The sequence below is a fragment of the Diospyros lotus genome, chromosome 5 (genome assembly GCF_014633365.1).
Source record: "Diospyros lotus cultivar Yz01 chromosome 5, ASM1463336v1, whole genome shotgun sequence".
Taxonomy (NCBI): domain Eukaryota; kingdom Viridiplantae; phylum Streptophyta; class Magnoliopsida; order Ericales; family Ebenaceae; genus Diospyros; species Diospyros lotus.
Window position 1 is genome coordinate 42,709,153 of NC_068342.1, and position 26,057 is coordinate 42,735,209.

Genomic DNA, 26,057 nt, shown 5'->3' on the forward strand with positions numbered 1-26,057 from the left:
TTTCGCAATTCTGTTGGTGCCTCTTGGGACACACGACACGACACGACTAGTGGGTTTGGTACGGGCAGGTTGAGGCCGCCTGGCACCTGTGGCTGTATTATATCCACCCTCTGTGTCTTATTATTGCAAATATCAATTGACTCGACAAGATATTTTGACTTTTGCCTAATATTTCTTTTTCTTGGGACATTTTTGTAGAGATTTTTTTCCTCAACAAGAGCTATCAGGGAGGATATTTCAACGATGACATAAATTTTTATTTATTTAAATTATAAAATGTAAAAAAAAAAGTAAAATGAATAATAGAAGATTGGTCTTCTATTTATGTTGAATTTGTTTGACCCAAACATACAAAAGGTAGAGAGAATGAGATTCTTACTCGAAGTCATTACTCAAATTCTGATATTATTCAACATAGATAATATAATAATTTTGTGAATGAGCATTTACATCAAACTAATAGAAAAAATCGGAATTAGAATTTGATGATGGTTTTTCGGACCGACCACCACGAGCCACCTCTGCGACTGGACCTCGGGAATGGAACCTCGGACTTGGAGATGTCGGACCTCGGGTGTAGGACCTGCAATACAATGGAGGGCCGGGGCTTGGATCCCCCTGGGGTGGACTCCGACGCTCAAATCAGTAGAGTAAAGCAAGTAGTAGCAAATGAGAGAGCTGTGGAGCTTGGATATACCTGACGAGAGTCATTGTCTTTTATAGGCGAACCCGTTTCGGGGTACCCGAGATGAGCGGGCACGACCCCCGAGAATCCCGGTCAAGTTGGAACGGGTCTTGCGGTTCGGCCCGAATTTCCCGGGCTCCGCTCCGGAGTGTTGACTTGCCACGTGTCGGTCTCTCAAGTAATCCGCGTGACAGGTGAGACTATCAGCGCGTAAGAGTATTCTAGTAATTTTAGCTAACGCCACGTCAGAATTGGAATTGGGAATGAAAGCAGGAGGAAAGACATGTAAGAAATGGGTTATGGGGCTGCAAAAATGCCGCGGTGGCAGCATTTGAAGATAGATAATTTTTGAATTTGGATGAATGGGTGTCTTACTTTGTCCTTTTTGAGGACCAATAACTACAGGAGGCGTAGGAGTAAAAAGAAAAAAAGCGGCAGCAGGAGATCATGGGGAAAAGGAAACTCATGGAAACTTCTAATTGACAAATGTGTTTTGTTTTTTTTTTTTTTTCTTTTTCTTACTCCTATTTCTTTATTTTATATATGTACAATAATAATTGTAAGAAAGAAATTTAAAAGCATCCCATTTGTTATTATACATCATATTTTAAGATCACTTTTATATTAATTAGGTGTTTAGTTCTGTTTAAATATTATATATTTTTTAAATAAATAAGGTCACAATGACTTTATTATTTTTTTTTTTAACGTGGGGTATGTAAATAGTGGTGGTTATTGAAGTGTTTGTTTGTTAGAGCCGGCCCTAAGCATAGGCCGTCGCCTAGGCCCATGCCCATTTTCAGCTAGTAGGAGGCCATGCTTATTTTAATTTTTAGATTTTAAATTAATTAAAAATAATAAATTTAAAAATTAAAGAGATGTTAGGGCCCATGCTTATTTTAAACTATTGTAAATTTTTAATTAATCTCAATCTTCCATCTTTCTTTTATTAATAATTAATTTCATAAGTATCAATATAATTTTTAATTAATCTCAATCTCTCACATTCCTTTATTAATACTCAATCTCATTTCTATGTAATCTCATTTTTATGTGTCTAGCAGTAGCACCCCATTCCCTTACAACTATTCTATATATTTTTAATTAATCTCAATCTTCCCATTGTATGATTGTATCACAATTATTTCCATGTACCTAGTAGTGGTCGTGACTCCATCTTTCTCAGTTTCACTCCTTCTCAATTTTTTATCCATCTATTGTCACTGCATCTGCCATCAATTTGCATAGACGTACGTCCTCAATCCAACTGATTTCATAATTATGCATTCTCTTTACTGATTTCATTTTCGTCCTCATCATCCCGTTGTGTGATTTTATCAGGTATATCTTATGATTTTTTTTATTAGCCCTTAAATTACCAATTAATTTTGTATATATATTTCAATATTTGTGATACTTTTGTTATTAGTGAATCTACATTAATGAATTGACCATTATGTCTATTGAAAAATATATGTTGGAATAAATTAATTATAATAGTTTAATTGTTGAATTTTAATCTAAAAATGCTAAAAGAGTAAATTTAAAATAAATATTATGAATTTTATATAATAAATTTTTTTATTTATATTAATTTTATTTTTAAATATAGTCGTAGAAGACCCCATAAAAAATTTAGCTTAGGACTCCTAAAATTTCAAGAGCATTTGTCATGAATTTGACTCTTTCATATTAATAATTATGTCAACGTAGCTCCATTCTTTTGTAATTAAGTGAGAAATTAGACTAAATTAAGTTAAATTCTTCCGTAATTGATTTAAATGAAACATTTAAAAGTACAGTAAAAAGGGGAAAGACAATTTATTATATTAGATTTAATTATTCCATCAGTCAGTATTTTTTTTTTTTTCTCAATAGTAGGAATGATAATTTTCTATCTAATCTACATCTAGCGAATATCCGAAAAGCTAATTCCTTTGGTATGGGAATGACTTCGAAATTTTATTTGAATTTCTCAATTAAATCCAAGCCAGCCTCACCACTAATACTAACTAATAGAATCATCGATGTATGTACGACATGAAACAAATTACAAAAGTCAAAAGTGAATTAAAATTGAAAATACAAGTTACAAACCCACCCTAATTTCTTGTTGCATTTATTTATGTAGTTAAAATTGTTATAAGAATTATACATATATATATCTTATTTCCTGGTCATATTATATATGTTAAATTATGACTGAAAATTTGAGGTAAAATTAAATAATATATATATATATATTAATTAAATTGAACGGTACAACATATGTTAGTGTTGCTTGACAAGTATAAAAATGGAGGATTAAATGAGTATGGGTAAGAATATTGGAAAATTAAAGCCTTCAAGTAGTTAAGGCTTCATCTAATAATTGGAAAATTATAATAATCATGCCTGAAATTTGCTGATGGGTAATTGTAAGAATTATTCTTTACAATTTTAAAAATGGCATTGATCTCTTCTACCATTAAATAAATGGAATTCCCTCTCATTTTTTTTTTCTCTCCTCTCTCATCTGATTTTGAAATAAAATACAAAAAAATAAAAAAGGAAACAATCACTGGGTTAATTTTCACCGTGTTTTCTTTAAATCTTTTTTGTTTTGGGTCAGGTAAAATTCCCCACGCCGTGCCTTCTTCTGGTGAATCAACTCATTTCCCAATATTCATCGTTTGGACGACTGCGCCCTCTCAAATAACCAACACACAGGAACATATTCTCAAAATGGTCATTCTTTTTCAACTACCCCTTTTAGTAATCCATCAAATTTTGGATCTCCCCAAAATCAAAGGCCAGAAGCAATTTTTTGCCCGGCGTGGGAGCTGGCTGCTGCTCTCACATCAAAACCTAGTAGTAAATTCCAATCAAAACATGTCAACTTAGGGAAAATAAATTGCAGCCCAGAGCTGCAGATAGCATGTAACCTTACACTACAATCTATTCCAACTCCTTTACATCAAAGAATATTATTCTGGAGAATTCCTCTCTTCGCAGGTTACTTAGAAAGAAATGTAACGCCATTATTTACTTTCATCATTTAACTGAAGGTTGCTGCTTTCTCCACACTCTACAGCCAGATGCAAAGACAAAACAATCATCATTCTTTCTATCAGAGAACCAAATTCACTTGTTTTCCTGGTGACTTCTTCTTCGTAACAAATATTGCGTTGAATGCAGAAACCTGTTACCCCCATTGTTGCACTATGCCACCTTCAACCGGAATGTGTAAATAGTTCTTCGCTGAGGATCCAATATGAACATATGTTTTGCTTAATGATCCAGAGAAGAAATCCTTAGAGGGAAACATCTTCACTTTCTGCATGACAACACTGCCAAGCGGCAATTTTCAATCTTGAGTGGCGACCAGGTATTTAGCTCCTGGTGAAAATGATAAGCAGCATAATCATTCTTACTCAGTGGTTGGCTCTTGCTAGCGCGGAAAACCCACTGAGGTGTTCTGAGCCGCTAGAACTCTGTGACATAGATGGTGAAAAAAAGAAAATATAGAATAAGACAAGAAAAAGGTAAGCATGCATGACAGGAAATTTGGCAAGGTCCAGATACCTTTTTGTTGGATCGTAAAACAATCAAATACATCCCCTGGGATGGCCAAATTGACAGAAGATATTCAAAATGGTTTGAAAAAACAGCCTTCTTTTGATGGTATCTGAGGTTCGATCAGCACAAAAACCAGTTACCCTATGTTGTGTCTTGACCCAAATGATTGACGCTTGATCCTGATTGAGCAAAGACTTTCTGGTGAACCATGACCAGGCTACCAAATCAGTTTTCTACCAAACTTCCTCCGTTTCATTCCCTCACCTCAAAGGTGCACCGGTCTTTTCTAGATTTCTAAATCATCTTGTCTCTCGCATATTTTCTCCATTAAGTTTCGCTCAATCTTATTACATTTACATTCCACCTCATTTCTTATTTTGCATTTTCTTGCATGGCTGCATATCCACCATAACATTCTCATGTGTACATATTTGTACTCAGTTGCCCAACATCTTGAGCCATATGACAAAAATGGTTTTATTGCTATTAGATAAAACAACTCTTTTATCTTTAAAGGAATTTGATAATCACATAAAATGCTGGGCACACCTTTTCACTTTAACAACCTACATTAATTCTTATGGGTAACATCCTTTTTGAACAATCCATTATAGATATCTAATTTAATTCCTTTTTAAGGATAACCTGATCTCCAGGTCTCAGAAGGACATCATCTACATTTCTAACTTTACTAAACAGACATTCCATATATTCAGTTTTTTCTCAACTTAAAATATTTGAATTAGGTGTTTCTCCATAATTCAAGTTTATTATTTATGCCTCCTTTGTCTTATCCACCACTATAATATTATCTGCAATGTAGCATACACCAAGGTGTTTCTTCTTGAATGTGCACTTTGAGTTTATCTATCACAAGAACCAGGATATATGGGCTCAATGCATCCGTGATGTAATCCATTTGTAATTGAAAAAGTCTTGACCTCTCCTACACAAATCCTAACACATGTTTCTACATGATGACACCTGTCCATGGAATGTATATAAGCAATCTAAACTCTTTTTCCTTTAACGCCTTCCATAAGACTTATCTGGGGATTTTATCACAAGCTTCTTTGAAGCCTATAAATACCATATGCAATTCTTTTTGTTTATCTCTGCAGCTTTTCATTAGCTATCTCAGTAAATAAAGAACTTCCATTATTAACCTTGCAAGCTTAAAACCAAATTGATCTTCAAAGACCTTGGTTCCTGTCCCTAACCATTCCCCCCCCTCCTAAAGTTTCATAGCGTGGATCATTAGTTTGATCCTTCTATAATTTCACAACTTTGAACATATCCTTTATTCTTATACATAGGCATTAAGTGCTCTTTCTCTACTAGTACAAAATCCTTTTCGATTTTAGAATCACATTAAATAATAAAACAAAAAAATGTCATCTTTTGCATGCCTTTCAGTGGGATATTATCAAGTCCAACTGATTTAATATTCATCTTTATCAATGCTTGCTCTATCTTGTTGGAGAAATATGTCTATAAAGCATATAATTCCTATTATCTTCAAAATTACTAAGATGTCCAAGACAACATTTGTTTCTCCACCTCCAATGAATAATTTTGAGAAATACTCCTCTCTCTCCTTTATCACCTCATCATGTACTCTCACATTTTGATTTTCGTCTTTTGTTCATTTCACTTGGCTCAAATCCCTTGCATTTCTTCTCTTGCTTTACTAACATACATACATACATCCATATATTGCTCCACTAACAGCCTTCTTTGATTTCTTTTGCCAAAAATAAAACCTCTTTATTTTTTTTTCCCATTAGGACTTATTGTAAAGTCTTGCAAGCCACCTCAATCCATATTTGGTTAACCTCTTCTTTTTACAACCCAATCCCTATTGGCACTCTTTTTTTTGGAAACTATATATATTTTTTTAATCTTTTAAATCACACAATGTATTCTTGGGTTTTGTTTCATATCATTCTTCCTCCTCCATTTTTTAATATGAACGAGAAGGACAATAAGCCTATGTTGAGTGCATAGATATCCTTTCAATATAGCTTTACAATCCTTGTAACATAAGATATCCTTTTGTTAGTGTTATTGCCCTAATGCTAGATTTAGATGACATCTAGCTATTGTATTATGGGACTAATGATGTATTTTTTTTTTTTTTTTTGAAATAAGTTAGCACAAATATATTGCAAATGATGTATATCTTGCAAATATAATAAAATATGTTTTCATATTTTAAGGGCATATCTTCATTCATATGTTTCAAATTAATTATATGAATGAACTCTTAGATTTCCTGACTATAGTCTTATTCTTAAGTGTTAAACATATGTGACAAAAACTTTCAGGTTAAGGATTTTTTAAAGGTATTTCCAGTCCTTAGATTTCTCAGAAGTGGGCCATGATTAATCAATTACTGATTGGCACATAGGTTACTACCTTTGATTATTATGAGATACTAATGATAAATGATGGTGAGTTGCATGCCATAATCCCAGTATTCTAAAAATCGGCCTAGGCGGCCGTTGGCCGCCCCGAAATTGCCCTAGTCGGGCCTCCTAGGCGTCGGCCCGAGTAATCGGCTGGCTTGGGTGCCTAGGCGGCCCAGGCGGCGCCTAATCGGCCTGCGCGCCTTGGCGCCCAACTCGTTGGCTCAGCCATTTTTTGGGTTTTTTTTGCTAAATCATTAAATCGAACCTCTCAACATCTCCCTATTTCTCTCTTCTCACCTGAACGCTGTCGCCGCCTCAACGCTGTCGCCTCAACACCGCCAAGCTTCATCGGCCCGCCAGTAGCTCACCGCTGTCGCTGCGTCCAGCTCGATCCTCGCCGCCAAGCTTCATCGTCACCGCCTCTTATCTATCGCGTCCTCGTCGTCCTCAGCGTCATCGTCGCCGCCCCCGTCCTCGCCGTCGAGCTCCATCTCCGCTGCGGCAAGCTCCATCTGTCGTAACCTCTCTCTCTCTCTCTCTCTCTCTCTCCCATCTCCCCCTCTCTCTGTGTGGTTATTGGGGCATTTGCTCCGTTTTTGTTTTTTGTTTTTATTTTATTTTATTTTTCTTTTCTATTTAATATTTATATATAATTATAGATTTATATTTAGTTTTATTATTAATTATATATATTCTATAATATTTCCAAAAAATCCACTTAGCTGTTTGCTTATAGTATTGATTGTATGACTAATTAAAATGTTATTTATTCATTACAATAATTTATTTCTCATGCTTAATTCTATATATTATTAGTTTATGTTGCATTATTAATATTTTTCAACTTTGATTTAGTTAAAAATAACATCAAATTATATCACAAAGTTTAAAAAATAAAAAAAATAGCAGTTTTCTTAAGCGCCGCCTAGGCCCCGCCTAGGCGCTAGGCCCCAGCCTGGCGCCCGACTAACGCCTAGCGCCTTTTAGAACACTGCATAATCCATAAGATAGATATAGTAAACATGTGGGTAAATGTTAGTGGAACATCTACTGAATGTGATGTAAGTGATAGATCCCATGGCTGAAAGGATCTATGATCTGTCACTGGTTTCAAATGTGTTACTGGTCCTCAGATCTGAGGCAATACAATTGTCTTGTATGTTGGTGTATGAGATTTGCCTTTGCTAAGAACTGCCCGGTTACCGGGTGGGAGATACACTATGTGGTCTATGTGCAATAGTGTATGGAGATAGGTGATTGTTAATGGGATCTATTGACCTCTGGCGTGAGATGAACATCCTATGCGATCAGTGGTGGTTTTGATTGTACAAACTTGAAAGGTGTTTCCGATGTCAGAAAGAGTTTCGATGTGTCATCTCAATCACACCACATTAGATCTTGGCATAACTATCGAGTTAGTGAGTTTGATCAATCCATGACTCTCACTCGATCAGGATGTTAGTCAATGGAGGGATTATAGTACATGGGAATCAAAAGCCCAAAAAGGTTTTCTATTGAAGTATGGCTTCATTACTAGTAGGATCACCCTAACATAATACTAGTTGTCACTCGGGGTCTTTCGAGGTACATCAGGGAGATGGAGAGATCCTCGTTGTAGACCAAAGTGTTTGATCAGCGTCAAAGAGTTTGACGTGTCTCGATTGCTACTTAGTGGTGAACCTAGAAGGTCATCTGCATATCTGAGTGTAGTGGTTGACTAAATGACGAAAGTTGTAATCATCATTAATAGTTAATGATGTCACTATTAAGAGTTAACGAATCGGGTTCAATGATTAAATTAATAGGAGCAATTATTAAGAGTTGACAAGCATGTCGTTAAGAGTTAACGGGGATCTCGTTTTCATTATGAGATACTGAAAGGGTAAGAGTTAATGGCGGGCCTAGATGTAATTTCTAAAAACTTGGACAAAAGGACCAGAACCGATTGACCGGCATTGGAGGTTGTTGATCGGATCAGAGCCAAACCGGATGACAGGTTGAGAACCGGTAGACCGGTCCATGCCAAACGGTCGACAGTTCCTTTTAGAACGGTCGACGGTATCTGCTGCAGAGGGTTGCAATTTGTACGACCATTTTGTCATTTCTGTAATGGAATTGGGGCTACGTGGTGAAGGAGGATGACGGGAGGACAACCTGCATCCTGGTTATCTCCCCCTTGTCCTCTCTCTCTCTCTCCTCGTCGTTTGTCACATCTATTGGGCGTTTAGGGTTTTGAGTGTGTGTTCATATTTAAGGAAATGAAGAAGAAGAATGTAAGAATATAATTAGTTTTGTTGGCTGTTGCAATTGTTGCAACTCTCTCGGCTAGAAGCTCTTCTTCTTCTTCTTCTCATTCCTAGTGCCTTGAACTCCCATCATTCCCATTTTGCTCCTAATTCCTCATTGCTATTGTAGCACAAATACCAATCCAACAGTGAGACTATTTTGGATTGGTACTTCTTGATATTGAGCCCATTTCCAGCTTAATCACTAACAAGAAGTCTGGCTAGCACATAGGCATTCTTGCTGGTCTTAGCCTCTACTTGGAGCGTGGACTAACTAGGTCCTTGTATTTTCGAGGGATAGATTGGTAATTCGAGTGACTATTTCAAGCCAGTAGATGACTGCCCGGTAGAGCTGTTCGGGAGCTGCTAGGAGCAAGAGTTGCTGCCTCATGAGGACATTTAGACTCTTCATCAGAATCAAAACTCTCTGTAAGGTATATTGCTAAACGCCCTATGGAATGATTTCATTTTGTATTGCATATGGTCATCGATACTGAGTCTTGCAAGGTGATTCTATTTTATTTCCGCTGTGTTTATTGTATGTTTTTGAAAGAGTTTTGAAAACTGGTAAAACCCTTGCATTGATACTCCAAAAGTTGGCATTCCCCTTCACCTTTTGTCTCTTAAGAAAATAGTCTATTTCGTTAGTTGACAAGCCATCATTATAGAACATTTGTTCATCCCACTTCCTGAACATAATATTAGCTATAATCAACTCATATGCTGTAGCAAAATCCTAAATAGCTTCACCGTCATTATTTCTTCCTTCAATCCACAATCTCCAACATCTTTACACCCATTGACTTCTCTACCCACACGGTCATTTAAATGCCATCCTATAATGATCTCTTCTCTAGGTATACTTTCACCAACCCCTCTACATCCTCGCAAAATTGTCTATTTCTTTTTTCCAAGGATGATCTTAGTCAATGGATTGGATTGGCTTCCTCGCTAGTCATGACAAGAACTCTAGCTGGCAGTCCCTTCAGCATCTTGAGGTGCATATGTACTAAATATAAGTTGCAATAATCTTTTCTCCTACTCCCTTCGCATCTACCACCTCATCTTGTAAAGTCTTATCTATAATAATCCTCACTTTGCTCCATGTACAATCTTCCATGGATTTATATTCAAACTCAGTCAACACTATGACGTTCTCACTAACATATCTGGTCTCTTGGAAGCAAGGAATATTTATTCTTCTTGAGATTATTACATCCACCACTTCCATAGATTTTCCTGTTAAGAGCTATAACATTCCAAGATCCAATCCTAAATCTCTGATCTTGGACTAACTTTACTCACATATGTTCAGGAAAATGCAAGAATGCACGTAGATTTAACACTGTATCTGGGTGTCGATACAATGGTCCCTAACTTATTTTTCACTATACTTGGGCAATACAACACATTGCTAAGCTTGTTACACCCCCCAACAATTTATTAATTTGTCTAGAATTCATGACAAAATTCTACTTATAGAATCAAATGAAGATAAAAAGTGAAAGAAAGAACAGAGTAATTGAAGCACAGCAAGCCACAAATGCAACCACATTAACAGAGGCATGCAATTATATGTTATTTATAGATGAATACAGATAGATGATTGCCCTTCTTTGATAAGCCAAAAAAAAAAAAAGAAGAAAAATTCTTCCATGTAGATGATTGCCTTTTTACTTCAATAAAATACTTACATAAAACATGTATAGATTTGTATTATAACCACACAACTGCAATGTCAGCTTAAATGGGGTAAGGCAATGGTGCCAGATTGGTTGAAGGACCATGTAGGGCAATGTTGGAGTTGGGATAAGGATGGAAGGACTATTTTTTGTGCTAAGTTGGGGAATGAGATGAGGAAGGAGTCACAGGCCATCCCTGGTCAGTTGCCATCTCTAATGGCTTCAGATACCTGACCATGCAACTTAAATAGTATGAAGCCAAAGCATTCTTATTAATGAAGACTAGTTCCAGAAATACCTTTGCTAAAGAAGCACCCTAGCACAACACATTATGCCAAAAACGATATGAGGATTAATAAATAAGGTTAAAACTAGACATGGAAAAATATCTATAGGATGGAAAAACTAATAGTGAATATTATAATCAAGGGCTAAATTAAACCGCTACTCTTTGAACTTTGCACTTCATAACAAATTGGTCACTGTACTTCAATTTTTTCACTATAGCCATTAAACTTTGATTTATGCTAAAATTCTGACCCTCTTTTGATTTTACGTTAAACTCTATTAATGAAAGCTAATGTGACATACATTAATATAAACCCCAAAATTACTTGATAATATAATTAACCTAAACTCCACTATCACGTAATTTTGGGGTTCATATTAATGTATGTGTTGAGGATATAATCATAAATTAAAGAAGATAACGGGCTGAAAAAGAAGAAAGAAGAGCTGATAAAGATGCAGCTATCAGTTCCTAAAAATTAGAAGAAGATAAAGCCCCTTCTTATCCGAAAGAATAGGAGAAAGTTTAGAAAATTTATCTCTACTTATCTGTTGTTGTATTTGTATTTTAAATTCCTAGATTTTAGGAGTTTTTCTTCTATTTAAGTTTGTAATTTGTATCTTTGAGGGTGTGAGATTTAATTGTTCCGGATTCACCATAATTTCCTTAAGAGTGTTAATCTCTAAATCACTAAGGTTTTTACTTTGTTCATGGTATTAGAGCCACCAGTCTGGTGACTGATTCATTTTTTCGTTTTTTCCCTTTCTCCTTTCACGACAAACCTGCAACTCGATGGTTGGTTCTTCAACCTCTAGCAAAAGTTCATCCCGTTGTCCTACAACCTCTCAGATTATGCCGTCATTCATTACACCGATGGCTTCTAATCAGCATACCCTTCAAATCACCTAACATTGCCTCAATGGGACGAATTACCGGGAATTGTCGCAATTAGTTTTATTAGTTATGAAGGGCAGAGGAAAGGTGGGATACCTTACTGGAGAAGTCCTACAACTAAATCCAAATGATGCTACTTATAATGCATGGGATGTGGAAAATTCCATTGCCATATCTTAGCTCATTAATTCAATGGAGCCAAAGGTAGGAAGAACCTATCTATTCTATAAGACAACCAATGAGGTCTGGGAAGCAGTAAAAAACTTTTATTCGAACATGGAAAACATGACCCAGTGCTTTGAAGTTAGATCGACCATATGCACAACTTGCCAAGGTAGTCTTTCAGTTATCGAATACTATAATTTGCTTTCTGGTTTGTGGCAAGAGATGGATTTATTCTATGAGGTTCGTTGGGAATGCACTAAGGATGGTGTAACTTACTCCAAGATGATAGAGAAAGAACGGGTCTTTGATTTCATCCATGGACTAAATCCTGATTTAGATGAGGTCAAGGGGAGACTCTTAGGCTCAAAACCTTTTCCCTCTATTAGGGATGCATTTGCAGAAGTTAGGAGAGAGGAAAGTAGGAAGAAGGTGATGCTATCAGCATCATCTGATGCTCCTATCCAGGGGGGTTCAACCCTTGTTGTCACCAAACCAAAACAAGGAGCAAATTGTGGAGATCCTTTTAAGGAGAAGCAAAGGTGCGATCATTGCCGAAGGCCCTACCATACTCGAGAAACATGTTGGAACCTGCATGGCAAGCCTGCTAATTGGAGAGGAAAGACTCAAGAAGCAACAGACTGCTTATAGATACAGAAGAAGGAGAAGGTAAGTCCTTTGTTTTGACCCCGGACCAAGTGGAGATATTGCAACAGTTATTCTACCAAATAAAGGTTTCAAAAACCTCAGATTTGGAAGAAAGGACCAATCTAACAACCACTATCTCTAAACCAGGTAGTCTTCACAAGTGCTTTGTATCTAAATTGATAGATGATGATTGGATTGTGGATACTAGGGCCTCAAATCACGACTAGAGTATTACAAAAACTGATTGATTATAAACAGTGTGATAAAGGTGTCAAGGTGATAATGGCAGATGGTACAATTTCACATGCTAAAGGAGAAGGCTCGGTTTATCTAAATGGTTTATGGTTAAAATCAGTACATTTTGTGCCCAACTTGAGATGCAATCTCATATCAATCAGTAAACTTACAAGGGGTCAGAACTATAAGGTGATATTTACTCCGGCTTCTTGTATATTTTAGGATCTCACCTCGAGGAAGATGATTGGCAATGTTGAAGAACAAGAGGGTCTATACTACATGAAAGAGGCTGCTGGCAGTTCTACCTTGATTAGGTTACATAATTCCTTGTTTTCATCTACTGTCTCAGATTCTAGTATTAGGTTATGGCATAATGATTAGGCCATCCAAGCTTTCGATGTTTGAAACTCTTTGTCAGCTTCCCGAAGCGGACAACGACTCTCGATCAAACAGTAGAATAGAATGAAAGAAACAAAGAGAAAGAGAGGAGAAGAATGCAGGAAGAGAGAGAGAGAGAGAGAGATCAAAAGATTCTCAGATTTTTCATATATCCGTGGGAGAGAATTCATCACTATATATAGCTGGATTCCTAACCTCCCATGTGCTGTAACCACCCACATGCATGAGAATGTACCTGCTGCTAATGCAACAACTAAGTACAACCCTCACAGCTAACTACTACCATACTGCTCTATTTTACCCCTTAACTATCACTAATTACAGCAAACTCCCCCTATAGCAGGTTAATACATGATAATACCCCCCTCATCAAAATTTTCTTGTCCTCAAGAAATACTGAAAAGGCTTGCCGCTTGCGGAAACTGATTGAGTAGATCTGGGAGGTATTCCCAGGTATTATTGTCGGAGTGTAGACCCGACCAGTTGACTAATACCTGAGTAATGGGGGCTCCATGCTTGTAGAGCACTCTTTTATCTAGAATGGCCCGAGGTTCTTTAGGCTAGTCCTCACCTTGTATAGGATTAGGCAGGGTGGAGCTGACTTCTTGTTCAGACACTGATTTCTTGAGAAGCGAAACATAAAACACCGAGTGGATGTTAGAATTTTCTGGAAGCTGTAGTTTGTAAGCCACACTACCCACCTTGGCAGCTATGAGGAATGGACCATAGTATTTTGGTTGCAACTTTGAAATAGGTCCTGGAGATAGGGATTTCAGATGCCTCAGGTGTAACTTCAAATATACACTTTCCCCTTCTTGGAACTCCTTGTCACTTCTCTTTCTATCCGCGAATTGTTTCATTCGGTTCTTAGAATTGGCCAACTCGGTCTTTGATCATTTGTAGAGCTTGCTGCCTTTGGAGGTAAGTATCTAGGGCTGCCACTAAAGATGTCTCTCCAACCGCCGAAAGGCAGTTGACATGTTCAACTTGACCCCCAATAATCGCATTAACTCCTTCCAAAGTAGGCTAGTAAAAATCTTATCCCTATCCGATACTATAGCCTTGGGTACTCTATGCAATGCTACTATATGATCCATGAAGATCTTAGCAATTTCTCTCGCAGTATAAGGATGAGACAGCCGCACAAAGTGGTTGCACTTGGTGAATCGGTCCACTATTACCATAATACAATCCTCCCCTTCTGACCTTGGAAGTCCTTCAATGAAGTCCATGGAGATGCTCTCCCAAGGCCCCCTTGGTATGTCCAATGGCTGTAATAGTCCCGGATTGGCCACATTTTCTGTTTTGCACCTCTTGCAAGTGTCACACCCCATCACAAATTCCATAACATCCTTCTTTAATCCCGACCATTGAAAGAGTTGTCTCACTTTATGATAAGTATTGACAATTCCCGAATGTCCTCCCATAGGTGAATTATGCAAAGCTTCAATCACCTTGTGTTTAAGCCTTTTGTCATTCCCCAAAACCATTCTTCCTTGATACTTGATGATGCCATTTACCAAAGTATACATTGGTTTAGCTGTTGGGTTGACTACTAACTGCTGCAACAATTCTTTAGCTGCCCCGTCTACTTCATAGCTTGCACTAACTTCTTGGCACCAATCTGGAATCACCACAGTTAAGGCAGCTGCTTGGCCCCCTTCAAAACACCGCGACAAGGCATCTGCTGGCTTGTTCTCCTTCCCCTTTCTATATTGAATAGAATAGTCGAGCCCCATTAGTTTTGTCATACCCTTTTGCTGTAAGTGAGTATTCAACCATTGTTGCAATACAAATTTCAGAAATTCATGGTCTGTTTTAATAAAAAATATACCTCCTTCCAAATAGTAGCGCCATTTATCCACAGCCATCAATACAACCAACAATTCCTTCTCATATATACTTAATCCTAGGTGCTTAGGTGCCAATGCTTGGCTTAGAAAGGCTAGGGGTCTTCCCTCTTCAACCAAAATAGCCTCGATTCCACTAGCACATTCATCCGTTTCAAGTATGAAGGGTTTGCTGAAATCCGGCAAGCCTAACGTTGGAACATTGCCGATAGCTTCCTTAAGATCGACGAATGCCTTCTCTGCCTCCTGACTCCAATGGAACCCATCCTTCTTCAATAATTCAGTCAAGGGTCGGCTGATAATTCCATAGTTTTTGACAAACCGACAGTAGTAGCCAGTTAGCCCCAGAAATCTCCGAAATCCCTTTACACTGGTGGGTAGTGGCCAGTCTAACATGGCTGCCACTTTGCTAGGATCCGTGCTCACCCCTATTTTAGATATGATGTGGCCCAAGTATTCCACTTGTTCTTGAGCAAAGGCACATTTTGACTCTTTAATATACAATTGATTGAACCTAAGGACCTCAAAAGTGATTTTTAGGTGGTAGATGTGTTGATCAAAGGAAGGGCTGTAGATTAGAATATCATCGAAGAACACCAAAATGAATTTGCAGAGGTAGGGTTCAAAGATTTGGTTCATCAAGGACTGGAAAGTAGCTGGGGCATTAGTCAAACTGAAAGGCATTACAGGAAATTCATAATGCCCTTGATGAGTCTTGAGGGCCGTTTTGTGAATATCTTCGATTTTATTCGAATTTGATGATAACCCGACCTAAGATCTAATTTGGTAAAAACAGTGGCATACTTAAGTTCATCAAGTAAGTCTTCTACTATAGGTATTGGAAACTTGTCTTTGATGGTTATGGAGTTTAGTTGACGGTAATCAACACAAAATTTCCATGAACCATCTTTCTTTTTAACAAGCAAAACGGGCGAAGCAAAAGGACTGTTGCTAGGTTGGATGATCGATTTGCTTAACATATCTTTGATAAGTAGCTCAATCTCAGTTTTCTATTTAGGAGAGTATCGATATGATCTTAGGTTCACAGGCTCGACTTGAGGTTTCAAGTTAATCGAATGATCAAAAGTTCTTTTGGGTGGAAGGGAGTGGGGTTTAGCAAATAGGTCCTTATACTCAATCAAAAGTAGATTAAGAGGGTCTAGTTCTTATACCTTTCTTTGGCTGGATGTCTTACTACTGACCACCACGTGTATCTCTCCTTCTTGTTTAGTGGTTTCTTTGGAAATTTCCACTGCATGGAGGGAGAAGAGTTGAGCCACCTTTGGAAATCGACTCCTGAACATTCTTTGCAGCCGCTTAACAGAGATGACTTTACACACTCCCACCTTCGGATTACCTGTTAAGACCTTTTTGCTGCCATCCTTTTCGAAAGTCACCTCCATTTTATTGAAATCGAAGCTGATTGGACTAACTCCCTTCATCCAATCCACCCCCAACACTACATCACAAACCCCTAACTTGAGCAATCTCAGATCGGTTGAAAATTTTTCTCCATTCATCTCCCAACAAAAGCCCTTACAAAACGACTGACTCATCACCTTGTTGCCGTTGGCAACCGTTACTGATAGGGGATGGGAAAGTCTTACATCACACCCGAGCCTTCTTGCCACAGCTTCATCCAAGAAGCTGTGGTACTCCCACTATCTATGAGAACCATGATCGGCTGATTGTTTACTCTTCCTTCCACCTTGATAACCTTACTATTCTTCACCCTTTTCAAGGCATGTAATGAGATCTCCCCTCGATCCTCCCTCTCGTTTTCTGATAGTTCTTCTCCTTCCTTAGTATCCTCGTCTTCCCCTTCCAATAGTAACAATTGCCTCTTACACTTGTGACCCACGAAGTACCTATCCCCACATTTGAGGCATAAGCCAGCTACCCGCCTTTGCTCCATCAGCTTACCTCTAGTAGAAGGAACAGGATTGGTGGAAGGTAAGGCCAGGACACCTCTACTATGGGACCCTCCTTCTCTTGGTGCCAATCTATTTACTACTTGCCACCCTCCTGTTATCACCCCTCTCGTCTGATTCCTCTGTTTTTTCATCATTGCCTCAATAATCATTTCCTGTAACCTTGCACTTTCCACGGCCTGCTTCACTGTATGGGACTGTAACATCTTTACCATAGGCCGCACCTCATCCCCTAAGCCACTGATGAAGCTCGAAATATAGTACTCCTTAGATAACTGAGGGTTGTGCACCATCATCATCAATCTCAGCTCCTCGAATTTTTGCTGAAAGACCTGGACCGTTCCTTCTTGTTTGAGTTTATTAAACTCTTCGATTACATCCCTCATGCTTTTATCTTCGAACCTCACACAGAGGTCCTCTACAAACACACTCCAAGGGCTTCCCTTCTTAATCGCGAGCCACGCCTGATACCAAACATCTCCCATATCATTCAAGTAAGCAGAAGCCAAGGTGATCTTCTGCTGTTCCGGAATTTGATATAGGGAGAAGACTCGCTCACATCTTCGCATCCACCACCTCGGATTCTCCCCCTCAAACAATGGAATTTCGAGCTTCGGCATGGGGTAATTCGAGTTGTGTTAATTAATCGAGGCTCCTTGTCTCCTTTCTCTTACATTCTCCCCCACGGTGTCCGTATCGAACTCAAACTCAGACGTTCCTACCGGTCGAGGTTCTACTCCCACTCTAGGAAAAATGGGCTCCGTTCTTTCTCTCGAGGGAAACTCGAGAGAGAGCCTTATCGGTTGTTGATTGGTGAACATTCGTGCAATCAATTGAATTTGCTCCATCATCTGTTCCCGGAACAAAGTGCTCTGCTCGCGACTCTCCACTCTCCAACGTTCCATTGCTTGGTCAATCCGGGAATCGACTCCAACTCCAATAGAGAGTTCGAGCGTTCCCACTCTATTCTGCATCTCTGTTATTGCCGTCGTCACCTGTTATAGTTGAGACTCCATTTGTTTCATTCTCGTTCTGTCGGCTATGGTTATAATTCTTGTGAGTATCGCTTGACGCCCAAGAGCGTGCTCTGATACCAAGCTTGTTAGCTTCCCAAAGTGGACAACGACTCTCGATCAAACAGTAGAATAGAATGAAAGAAATAGAGAGAAAGAGAGGAGAAGAATGCAGGAAGAGAGAGAGAAGAGATCAAAAGATTCTTAGATTTTTCATATATCCGTGGGAGAGAATTCAGCACTATATATTGCTGGATTCCTAACCTCCCATGTGCTGTAACCACCCACACGCATGAGAATGTACCTGCTGCTAATGCAACAACTAATTAAGTACAACTCTCACAGCTAGCTACTACCATACTACTTTATTTTACCCCTTAACCATCACTAATTATAACAAACTCCCCCTATAGTAGGTTAATACATGACACTCTTGTATCCCCATTTATTTGTCAATAAGACGGATAATTTTTTTCAGTGTGAGCAGTGCATTTTATCAAACACAAACAAGAACCCCTCATCCTATACATCCCTATAAACCAACAAAACCATTCTATCTTGTGCATAATGATGTGTGGGGACCAACCAAAATCCAAAATCTTACTAACACTCGATGGTTTGTCACTTTTTACAGATGACTATACCCGAGTGTGTTGGGTTTTCTTGTGAAAAGAAAAATCAGATGTTTACACAGTCTTCAAGCAGTTCCATTATATGATTCTCAATATTTTTCAAACTTCTATCCATATCCTTTGTTCGGATAATGGTAGGGAATATTTTTAAGCCGAATTTGATAATTATCTAAGTGAGAATGGCATCATACATCAAAGTACATGCTCTTATAGCCCTCAACAAAATGGGGTGGTCGAGAGGAAGAATCGTCACTTGCTTGAGACTGCTAGAACCCTTATGCTCACTAACCAAGTTCCCTTTTCCTATTGGGGAGAGGCCATCCTCACTACCTCCTACCTAATTAACTGACTTCCCACTCGGGTACTTGGCTTCAAAACCCCATTGAGTACTCTAATTTCTTTCTATCCACTCCTTACTCGAATGTTCAATCACTTACCCCCTCAAGTATTTGGCTGCACTGTCTTTGTACATCATTACCACTCCAAATTACACCCAAAATCATTGAAATGTGTATTCGTTGGTTATTCTCCCACACAAAAGGGTTACAAGTGCTATTGTCCTAGCACTAAGAATTTTTTTGTGTCATGTGATGTCTCATTTTTTGAGAATCAATTCTACTACTCTCACCCTTCACTGCAGGGGGAGCCACCAAGTGCAGAGCAAGGTGTGAGTAGTAGTGCCGGTGCTGGTTTTTTCTTGCCTGAGACAATCCCAAATAGTACTCTTAATCATGTACCTAATCAAGGGGGAGAACAACCATCCTCAAACCTGCAAATGCACCTGCCTAAGACTCCTCTTCAGGTGTATTCACGCGGGAAGACCTTGCAACAACAAAACTAGTCATCAACCCCGGTGGAGGATTCCGAAATTGAACCAAGATAGGATAACAGGTCACTACTAGATGCTGTAACAGTAGAAGTTGGACATGAAACAGAGAATTTGGAGCCAGAATTACCAAATTTGGGCTTTCCTATTGCTTGGAGGGACGGGGTAAGATCATGTACTAAGCATCCAATCTCTAATCACTTGGTCTATTCACAATTATCTCCAAGTTACAGGATGTTTATAGCAAAAATTGATGAAGTCCAGATTCCTAGGAACATTAATGAAGCTCTTCAAAGCCCTCCTTGGAAAGAGGCTGTGATGGAAGAGATGAAAGCTCTTGCAAAGAATGGTACATGGGAATTGGTGAGTTTACTTCAGAATAAAAATGCGGTAGGCAGCAAGTGGGTTTTTACAATTAAATATAATTTTGATGGAAGTATTGCTAAACATAAGACTAGGTTAGTGGCCCAAGGATTTACCCAAACTCACAATATTGATTATGATGAAACTTTCGTACTGGTTGCAAAACTTAATTCTATCTATGTGTTATTGTCAATTGCAACAAATTTAGATTGGGAATTGCATCAATTAGACATAAAGAATGCATTCCTCAATGGAGACCTTGAGGAGGAGAAATACATGAAGGCACCTCCTGGTTTTGAAGAAAATGGAAAGGTGTGCAGGTTGAAGAAATCATTGTATGGGCTAAAACATTTCCCTAGAGCATGGTTTAGAAGGTTTAGCTCAACCTTAAACCTACCGAGATATAAGCAAGGGCATTCAAATCACACGTTCACTAAACATGCTACAAATGGCTTAAAAACTATCCTAATTGTGTAGGTTGATGATATCATTATCACAGGTGACAACCAGCAGGAAATAAAGACTCTTAAGGGCCAATTACAGCAGTCATTCGAAGTCAAAGATCTTGGAAAGCTGAAGTACTTCCTAGGGATGGAGAGATAGCAAGGAGTAAGGAAGGTATCTATATCTCACAAAGGAAGTAGACACTTGATTTACTAAAGGAAACAAGTAAGTTGGGCAGCAAACTAGCTAGCACTCCCTTGGAACCTAACTGAAAATCTAAGGAAAATAAAGCAAACTCTACTGTGGATAAGGGGAGATATCAGAGGCTAGTGGAAAAATTGATCCACTTAACTCTCACACGACCGGATATCACCTATGCGGTAAGTGTAGTGAGTTAATTTATGCATGCACCCACTAATAAACACCTTAATGCTGTCCATCACATGCTAAGATATTTGAAAGGAAGCCCTAGTAAGGGAATCTTGTTCAAGAAGAATGAAGATCGGGGAATTCAATGCTTTGTAGATGCTGATTGGGCAGGATCGTTGGAAGATAGTAAATCTACTTCAGGTTTTTGTACCAAGGTATGGGGAAACTTGGTGACATGGAGAAGTAAGAAGCAAAGCGTAGTGGCTAGAAGTAGTACTGAGGCTGAATATAGAGCCCTTGCACAAGGTATATGTGAGATCATGTGGCTGGAAAAATTGATGGAAGATCTGAAAATAGAAAATTCTACTCCTACAACACTATACTGTGATAGCAAGTCTGCTATAAGTATAGTAAATAATCCAGTTCAGCATGACCGGATGAAACATGTGAGGATAGGTAGACATTTCATTAAGCAAATGATCGAAGAAGGTGATATAAATCTGGTATATATACCTACAGGTATCCAAGAAGCTGATATTCTAACTAAAACCATGAATAAACAAGGTTTCGAGCTAATTAGAGGCAAACTGAGAATGATAGATATCTATTCGCCAGCTTGAGGGAGAGTGTTAAGGATATAATCATAAATTAAAGAAGATAAAGGGCTGAAAAAGAAGAAAGAAGAGCTGATAAAGATGCAGCTATCAGTTCCTAAAAATTAGAAGAAGATAAAGCCTCTTCTTATCCGAAGGAATAGGAGAAAGTTTAGAAAATTTATCTCTACTTATCTATTATTGTATTTGTATTTTAAATTCCTAGAATTTAGGAGTTTTTCTTCTCTTTATGTTTGTAATTTGTATCTTTGAGGGTGTGAGATTTAATTGTTCCGGATTCACCATAATTTCCTTAGAGTGTTAATCTCTAAATCTCTAAGGTTTTTACTTTGTTCAGTATGTCACATCAGTTGTTAACAAAATTTGACAGAAAAATAAAAGAGGGATTGGATTCTAATAGAAATCAAAGTTAAGTGGTTGTGGCAACAAAAATTAAAGTTTACTAACCAGTTTGTTATCACATGCAAAGTTCTTGGACTAACAGTGTAATTCACCCCATAACCAAGCTTCATATAGGGGAGATCATTACTTCAGGGACAGAGACTTTATTATGGTCAAATCTTATGGATAATCTAACACAAATCCATGGCATAACTAACAACCCAACATTACAAGTTACTTTTCCCTGGTCAGTCTTTGAAATTCCTTCAAACTGAACAAAAATGAAGCACAAGGACTTGTCCAAATTCCCTTTCTACAAATGTAAAGTCCTATACAATATTTACGGAAAGAAAGAGTTGGTGGAAAAACCTGCAAGCCAGACTGATGCATTCTTTGTCTAACAGGCCAACAGGCATGCCTTTTTGATCTTCAACATGCTCCTTGATAACTGGAACTTGAGATATGCCATGTCTGCTCATAAAATTTTTAGCAGAAAAGAGATTCATACTCGGAGTTATTGTACACAACTTCCCACTATGTGAGGACCATACTTCAGATAATAAAAGCTCCTGCAAGAAGAGTACCCAACTAGTGAAATTTGGATAGAGCTCAACCAGAGGGCTGAAAAAAGATAGCTGAGTACTTCAGGAATTTTAAGAGTTTAATGGCAACATTCTTAACTTCAAATATACTCTAAATAATATATTTAGAAAAAAAAAGCTCTTAATAATATGCACAAAACAGTACCAAACATCATCATTATTTTTCTTGAATAAAAATACGCCATGTGAGGACTCATTGATTTTGGTTAAGACAAAGCACTCTTTTGATGTGTTTACTTGAATTAAGGCTCCTCAAGTTTAATTATGAATTCAGCTTCACTGCTAAAATAAGATTTTTTTTATTACATTCAATTATTTTTAACCTAATTTTAAAACAATAAAGTGGGTAGAATGAAACTACTTGTTATTAAACATGTTCTCTCTGCACTTCATTTGATTGGATTACTGAAATCACTTGTTTTCTTCTCATTGGTTTGCTTTATCCACCTTTTGATCTGGTTCTTTCATTTTCTCTTTCTGCTGAAGGGAATGTATTTTTCTTGTGCAAATGGTGAATTGAAATTTACTAAGCTTTAACAGTAGGGATTTTACCTCAGGTCTTTTGCTTCTTGATTTTGATGATTCACTGAATGCCTGAATATCTCTAAGTGTCAACAAACCAATCAAGAGGTTATCATCATCAACAACTACTGCACAAGACTGCAACTCTGCAAACATGAGATTTACTGCTTGTGTTAGCAAAGTGCCCAATGGGATTGTCACAAATCTGGTTCTCATGGCTTGTGAAACAAGAATCTTCCTTTCTAAATCCTCATTATCCTTATTAGAATCATCTAGACAGAGGGAATTGTCAATTTTACAAAGGTTATTAGCATCAGACACTTCTACAGCAAGAGTGTAAATAGAGGAAAGTATCCTAAGGTTTGAAGAAGATATTTCAGGTTCTACAGTTGCACGAGCAGTTGCTTCTTCATATTTCTTAGTATCCCTATCCCCTCTGCTTATATGCCCAGAGGTAATCCATGAAGACAACCCCACAGCTCCAAGAAGTGGTAGAACTATTCGATAGTCCTGTGTCAGCTCAAATAGAAGCAAAACTGCCGTAAGAGGAACTTGGCATACACCTGCAAGAGTGGCAGCCATTCCAACCTGCAAATATTAAATGATTCTGATGTAGTCAAGATGATTGGGACTCACAAGATAACAAATAAAGATATTAGGTCTATGTGATTAGGAGTCTTATTTTATTTAAGCCAAATGAAATGCATGAAAGATGAAAACCAAAAAGTATTAGTAAATGAAGAGGTAATCAAGGAGAATGAAGATGAAGAAACAAGTATCATGTTAGGGCATCTTCGTAACTTTGTTGCAGACAGAAATTACATGTTTTATAGACGCATATGTCCAAATGAAATAAAGCAAGGATTGACAAAGATGAAGAGTAGCAAAGTAGTTGGACCAGATAATATACCAATAGAAGTATGGAAATGCATGGGAGAAGAGGGCATTTTTTGGTTAATGAAATTATTTAGTGTGTTCCTTAAATGAAAAATGATGTCAAACAAGGGGAGCAGGAGCACTTTAGTGCCTATTTAAAAGAATAAAAGAGAAGTTCAAAGTTGAGGAAATTATAGAGAAATCAAGCTAATGAGTCACTATGAAACTTTTGGAGAGAGTGATTGGGCAAAGATTAAGAAGAGAAACCAAGGTGTCAAAAAACCAACTTGATTTCATCATATAGGACAATAATTGAAGCTATAGTATTTGCTGGGCTGTTTAATGGAAAGGCATAGAGATAAACAAAATGATTTACAAATGGTAATTATAGATTTAGAAAAAGCTTATGAAAATATTCCTAGAGAAGTCTTATGGAGGGTTATAGAGATGAAAAGAGTATGAATTACTAATATACAAGTTATTATTATTAAAGACATATACCATGGAGAGCCGAAACACGTGTCAAAACATATGGAGGAGATATTAAGGCTTTTCCAATTAAAATGGGATTACATCAAGGATTTGTACTAGGCCTCTCAATGGACTGGATCCATCCAGATCCATCAAGATCCAGTTCAGATTTATCTAGATACAGTACGTATATAAGCATGTATATTTGTTAAAATACATACAAATATTCATATGTAAGCATACATAAATGCATGTAATAGATATATAGTATATGTACATATGTACATTGTATGTATACATATATGCACATGCATACACTTATATATGTGTGTGTATATGTACAAATATATGTACACATACGCACACATATATACATACACATACGTGCATAGGTATATCTAGACGTATATATACATCTATATAGGCATTTATAGACATATATATACTTATATAAATGCATAAATAAAAACATACATATGTATATATAATATGTCCACAAATGTTAATGTGTGTATATAGGTATATGAGTAATATTTATGCATTTATATATATACGTCCATATATTTAGATACATATATTTACATATGTATAATACATATATAAATATACAAGTATACATGTGTATGCATACATATGCATAAATGTATATGTGTATATACACATAATACATATATATATATATAAGTATGCATGTGCATGTATATGTATGTATATACATGTATAACACATATGCTTGTATACATATATGCATATATGTATATGTATGTACATATTAATGTGTATATATGTATATAAGTATACATATATATGAATATATATGCAGTGATATGCAATTTGGATATTATTAATATATATGTGTATGTACGTGTATATCTACATGTATGCATTATATAATGTACTTATGTTCATATATGTATGTATATATTTGTACATATTGTGGAAGAACATGCTTGAGTTCATTTTAGCTTTCATTATCTATTGTGTTGCTGTTAGTTAGCTGTTGTGTCTTGATATATATGCTGCATGTATTGATAGCTAATTAGTTTGGCGGTGATTAGCTTAGTGGCTTAGGCTCGGCAGTATATAAACTCAGCGAGCCTCTCTCTTGTAAGGTTGAGTTCATTTTTCATTCTTTCAATTGAAAGTTCTCGAGATCATTTCTTCTTCTCTCTCTCATTTCGTTATTTTGTGCCCTCGGTTTCCTATTGCCCTAATTGCTTTTACACATAAATATATGTATTTTCGTATTCATGTATAAATAAATGCATATACGTATATATACAAAGGAAAGTTCAAAAAATGGATCTCGTGGATCTAGCCAGATCCATTAAGATCCAGATCCATGAGATTTGGTCAAATTATAAATGGATTTGGACAGGATCTGATCAAAATTTGGTCTTTTTTTTTTTTTTTGATCAAGATGTAAATAATTATAATGATCAAAATGTATAGTATACTCCGGGCGTACTCGAGACAAAGAGAAACACCAAGACTATAGCCCCTGAGTAAGAGACTCGTACTGGATTAAAACATGGGGATACAAAGAAAACATAGCTTTGTATACAAAGATTTTAATCCTATAGGAAATGCTCTCACAACAAGGTTTAACATTCTCAAAAACAGCACGATTTCTAGCTTCCCAAATGTGGTAAGACCGTGGCTGCCAAAGCCATTCTTTTAACCCTGCTCAGTCAGGAAGACCCTTTAGCTTGATGCTGCAACCACTTTAATGCCCTTGGCAGCGAAGACATAGCACGAGCAAGGCCAAGCCAAGTCTTGATCGAGCTCCAAATGTCCAAGCTAACCTAACACTGAAAGAAAATATGACCCACAGACTCATCAACAACGCCACACATAGGGCATGAACGATCGATATCAAAGAACAAAAGCCTATCCTTCGGTCTGTTGACAGG

General features: G+C 37.4%; 1 protein-coding gene across 3 annotated transcripts in view; it reads right to left on the reverse strand.

The window, feature by feature from the left end:
- Window positions 1-3,564: 3,564 nt before the first annotated feature.
- Window positions 3,565-26,057, reverse strand: part of LOC127801476 (chloride channel protein CLC-e) — a 53,785-nt gene continuing 31,292 nt past the window's right edge. Inside the window, exons 5-8 of one of the 3 annotated variants that reach the window (XM_052336678.1) lie at window positions 22,828-23,385; window positions 22,043-22,242; window positions 4,099-4,158; window positions 3,565-4,014 (exon numbers count right to left, since the gene is read on the reverse strand). In XM_052336678.1, the coding sequence (XP_052192638.1) occupies window positions 4,116-4,158; window positions 22,043-22,242; window positions 22,828-23,385 (801 nt within the window). In that variant the 3' untranslated portion in view covers window positions 3,565-4,014; window positions 4,099-4,115. Of the gene's footprint in view, window positions 4,159-22,042; window positions 22,243-22,827; window positions 23,386-26,057 lie in introns of all 3 variants that reach the window. The other 2 variants (XM_052336679.1, XM_052336677.1) reach the window with 2 other exon arrangements.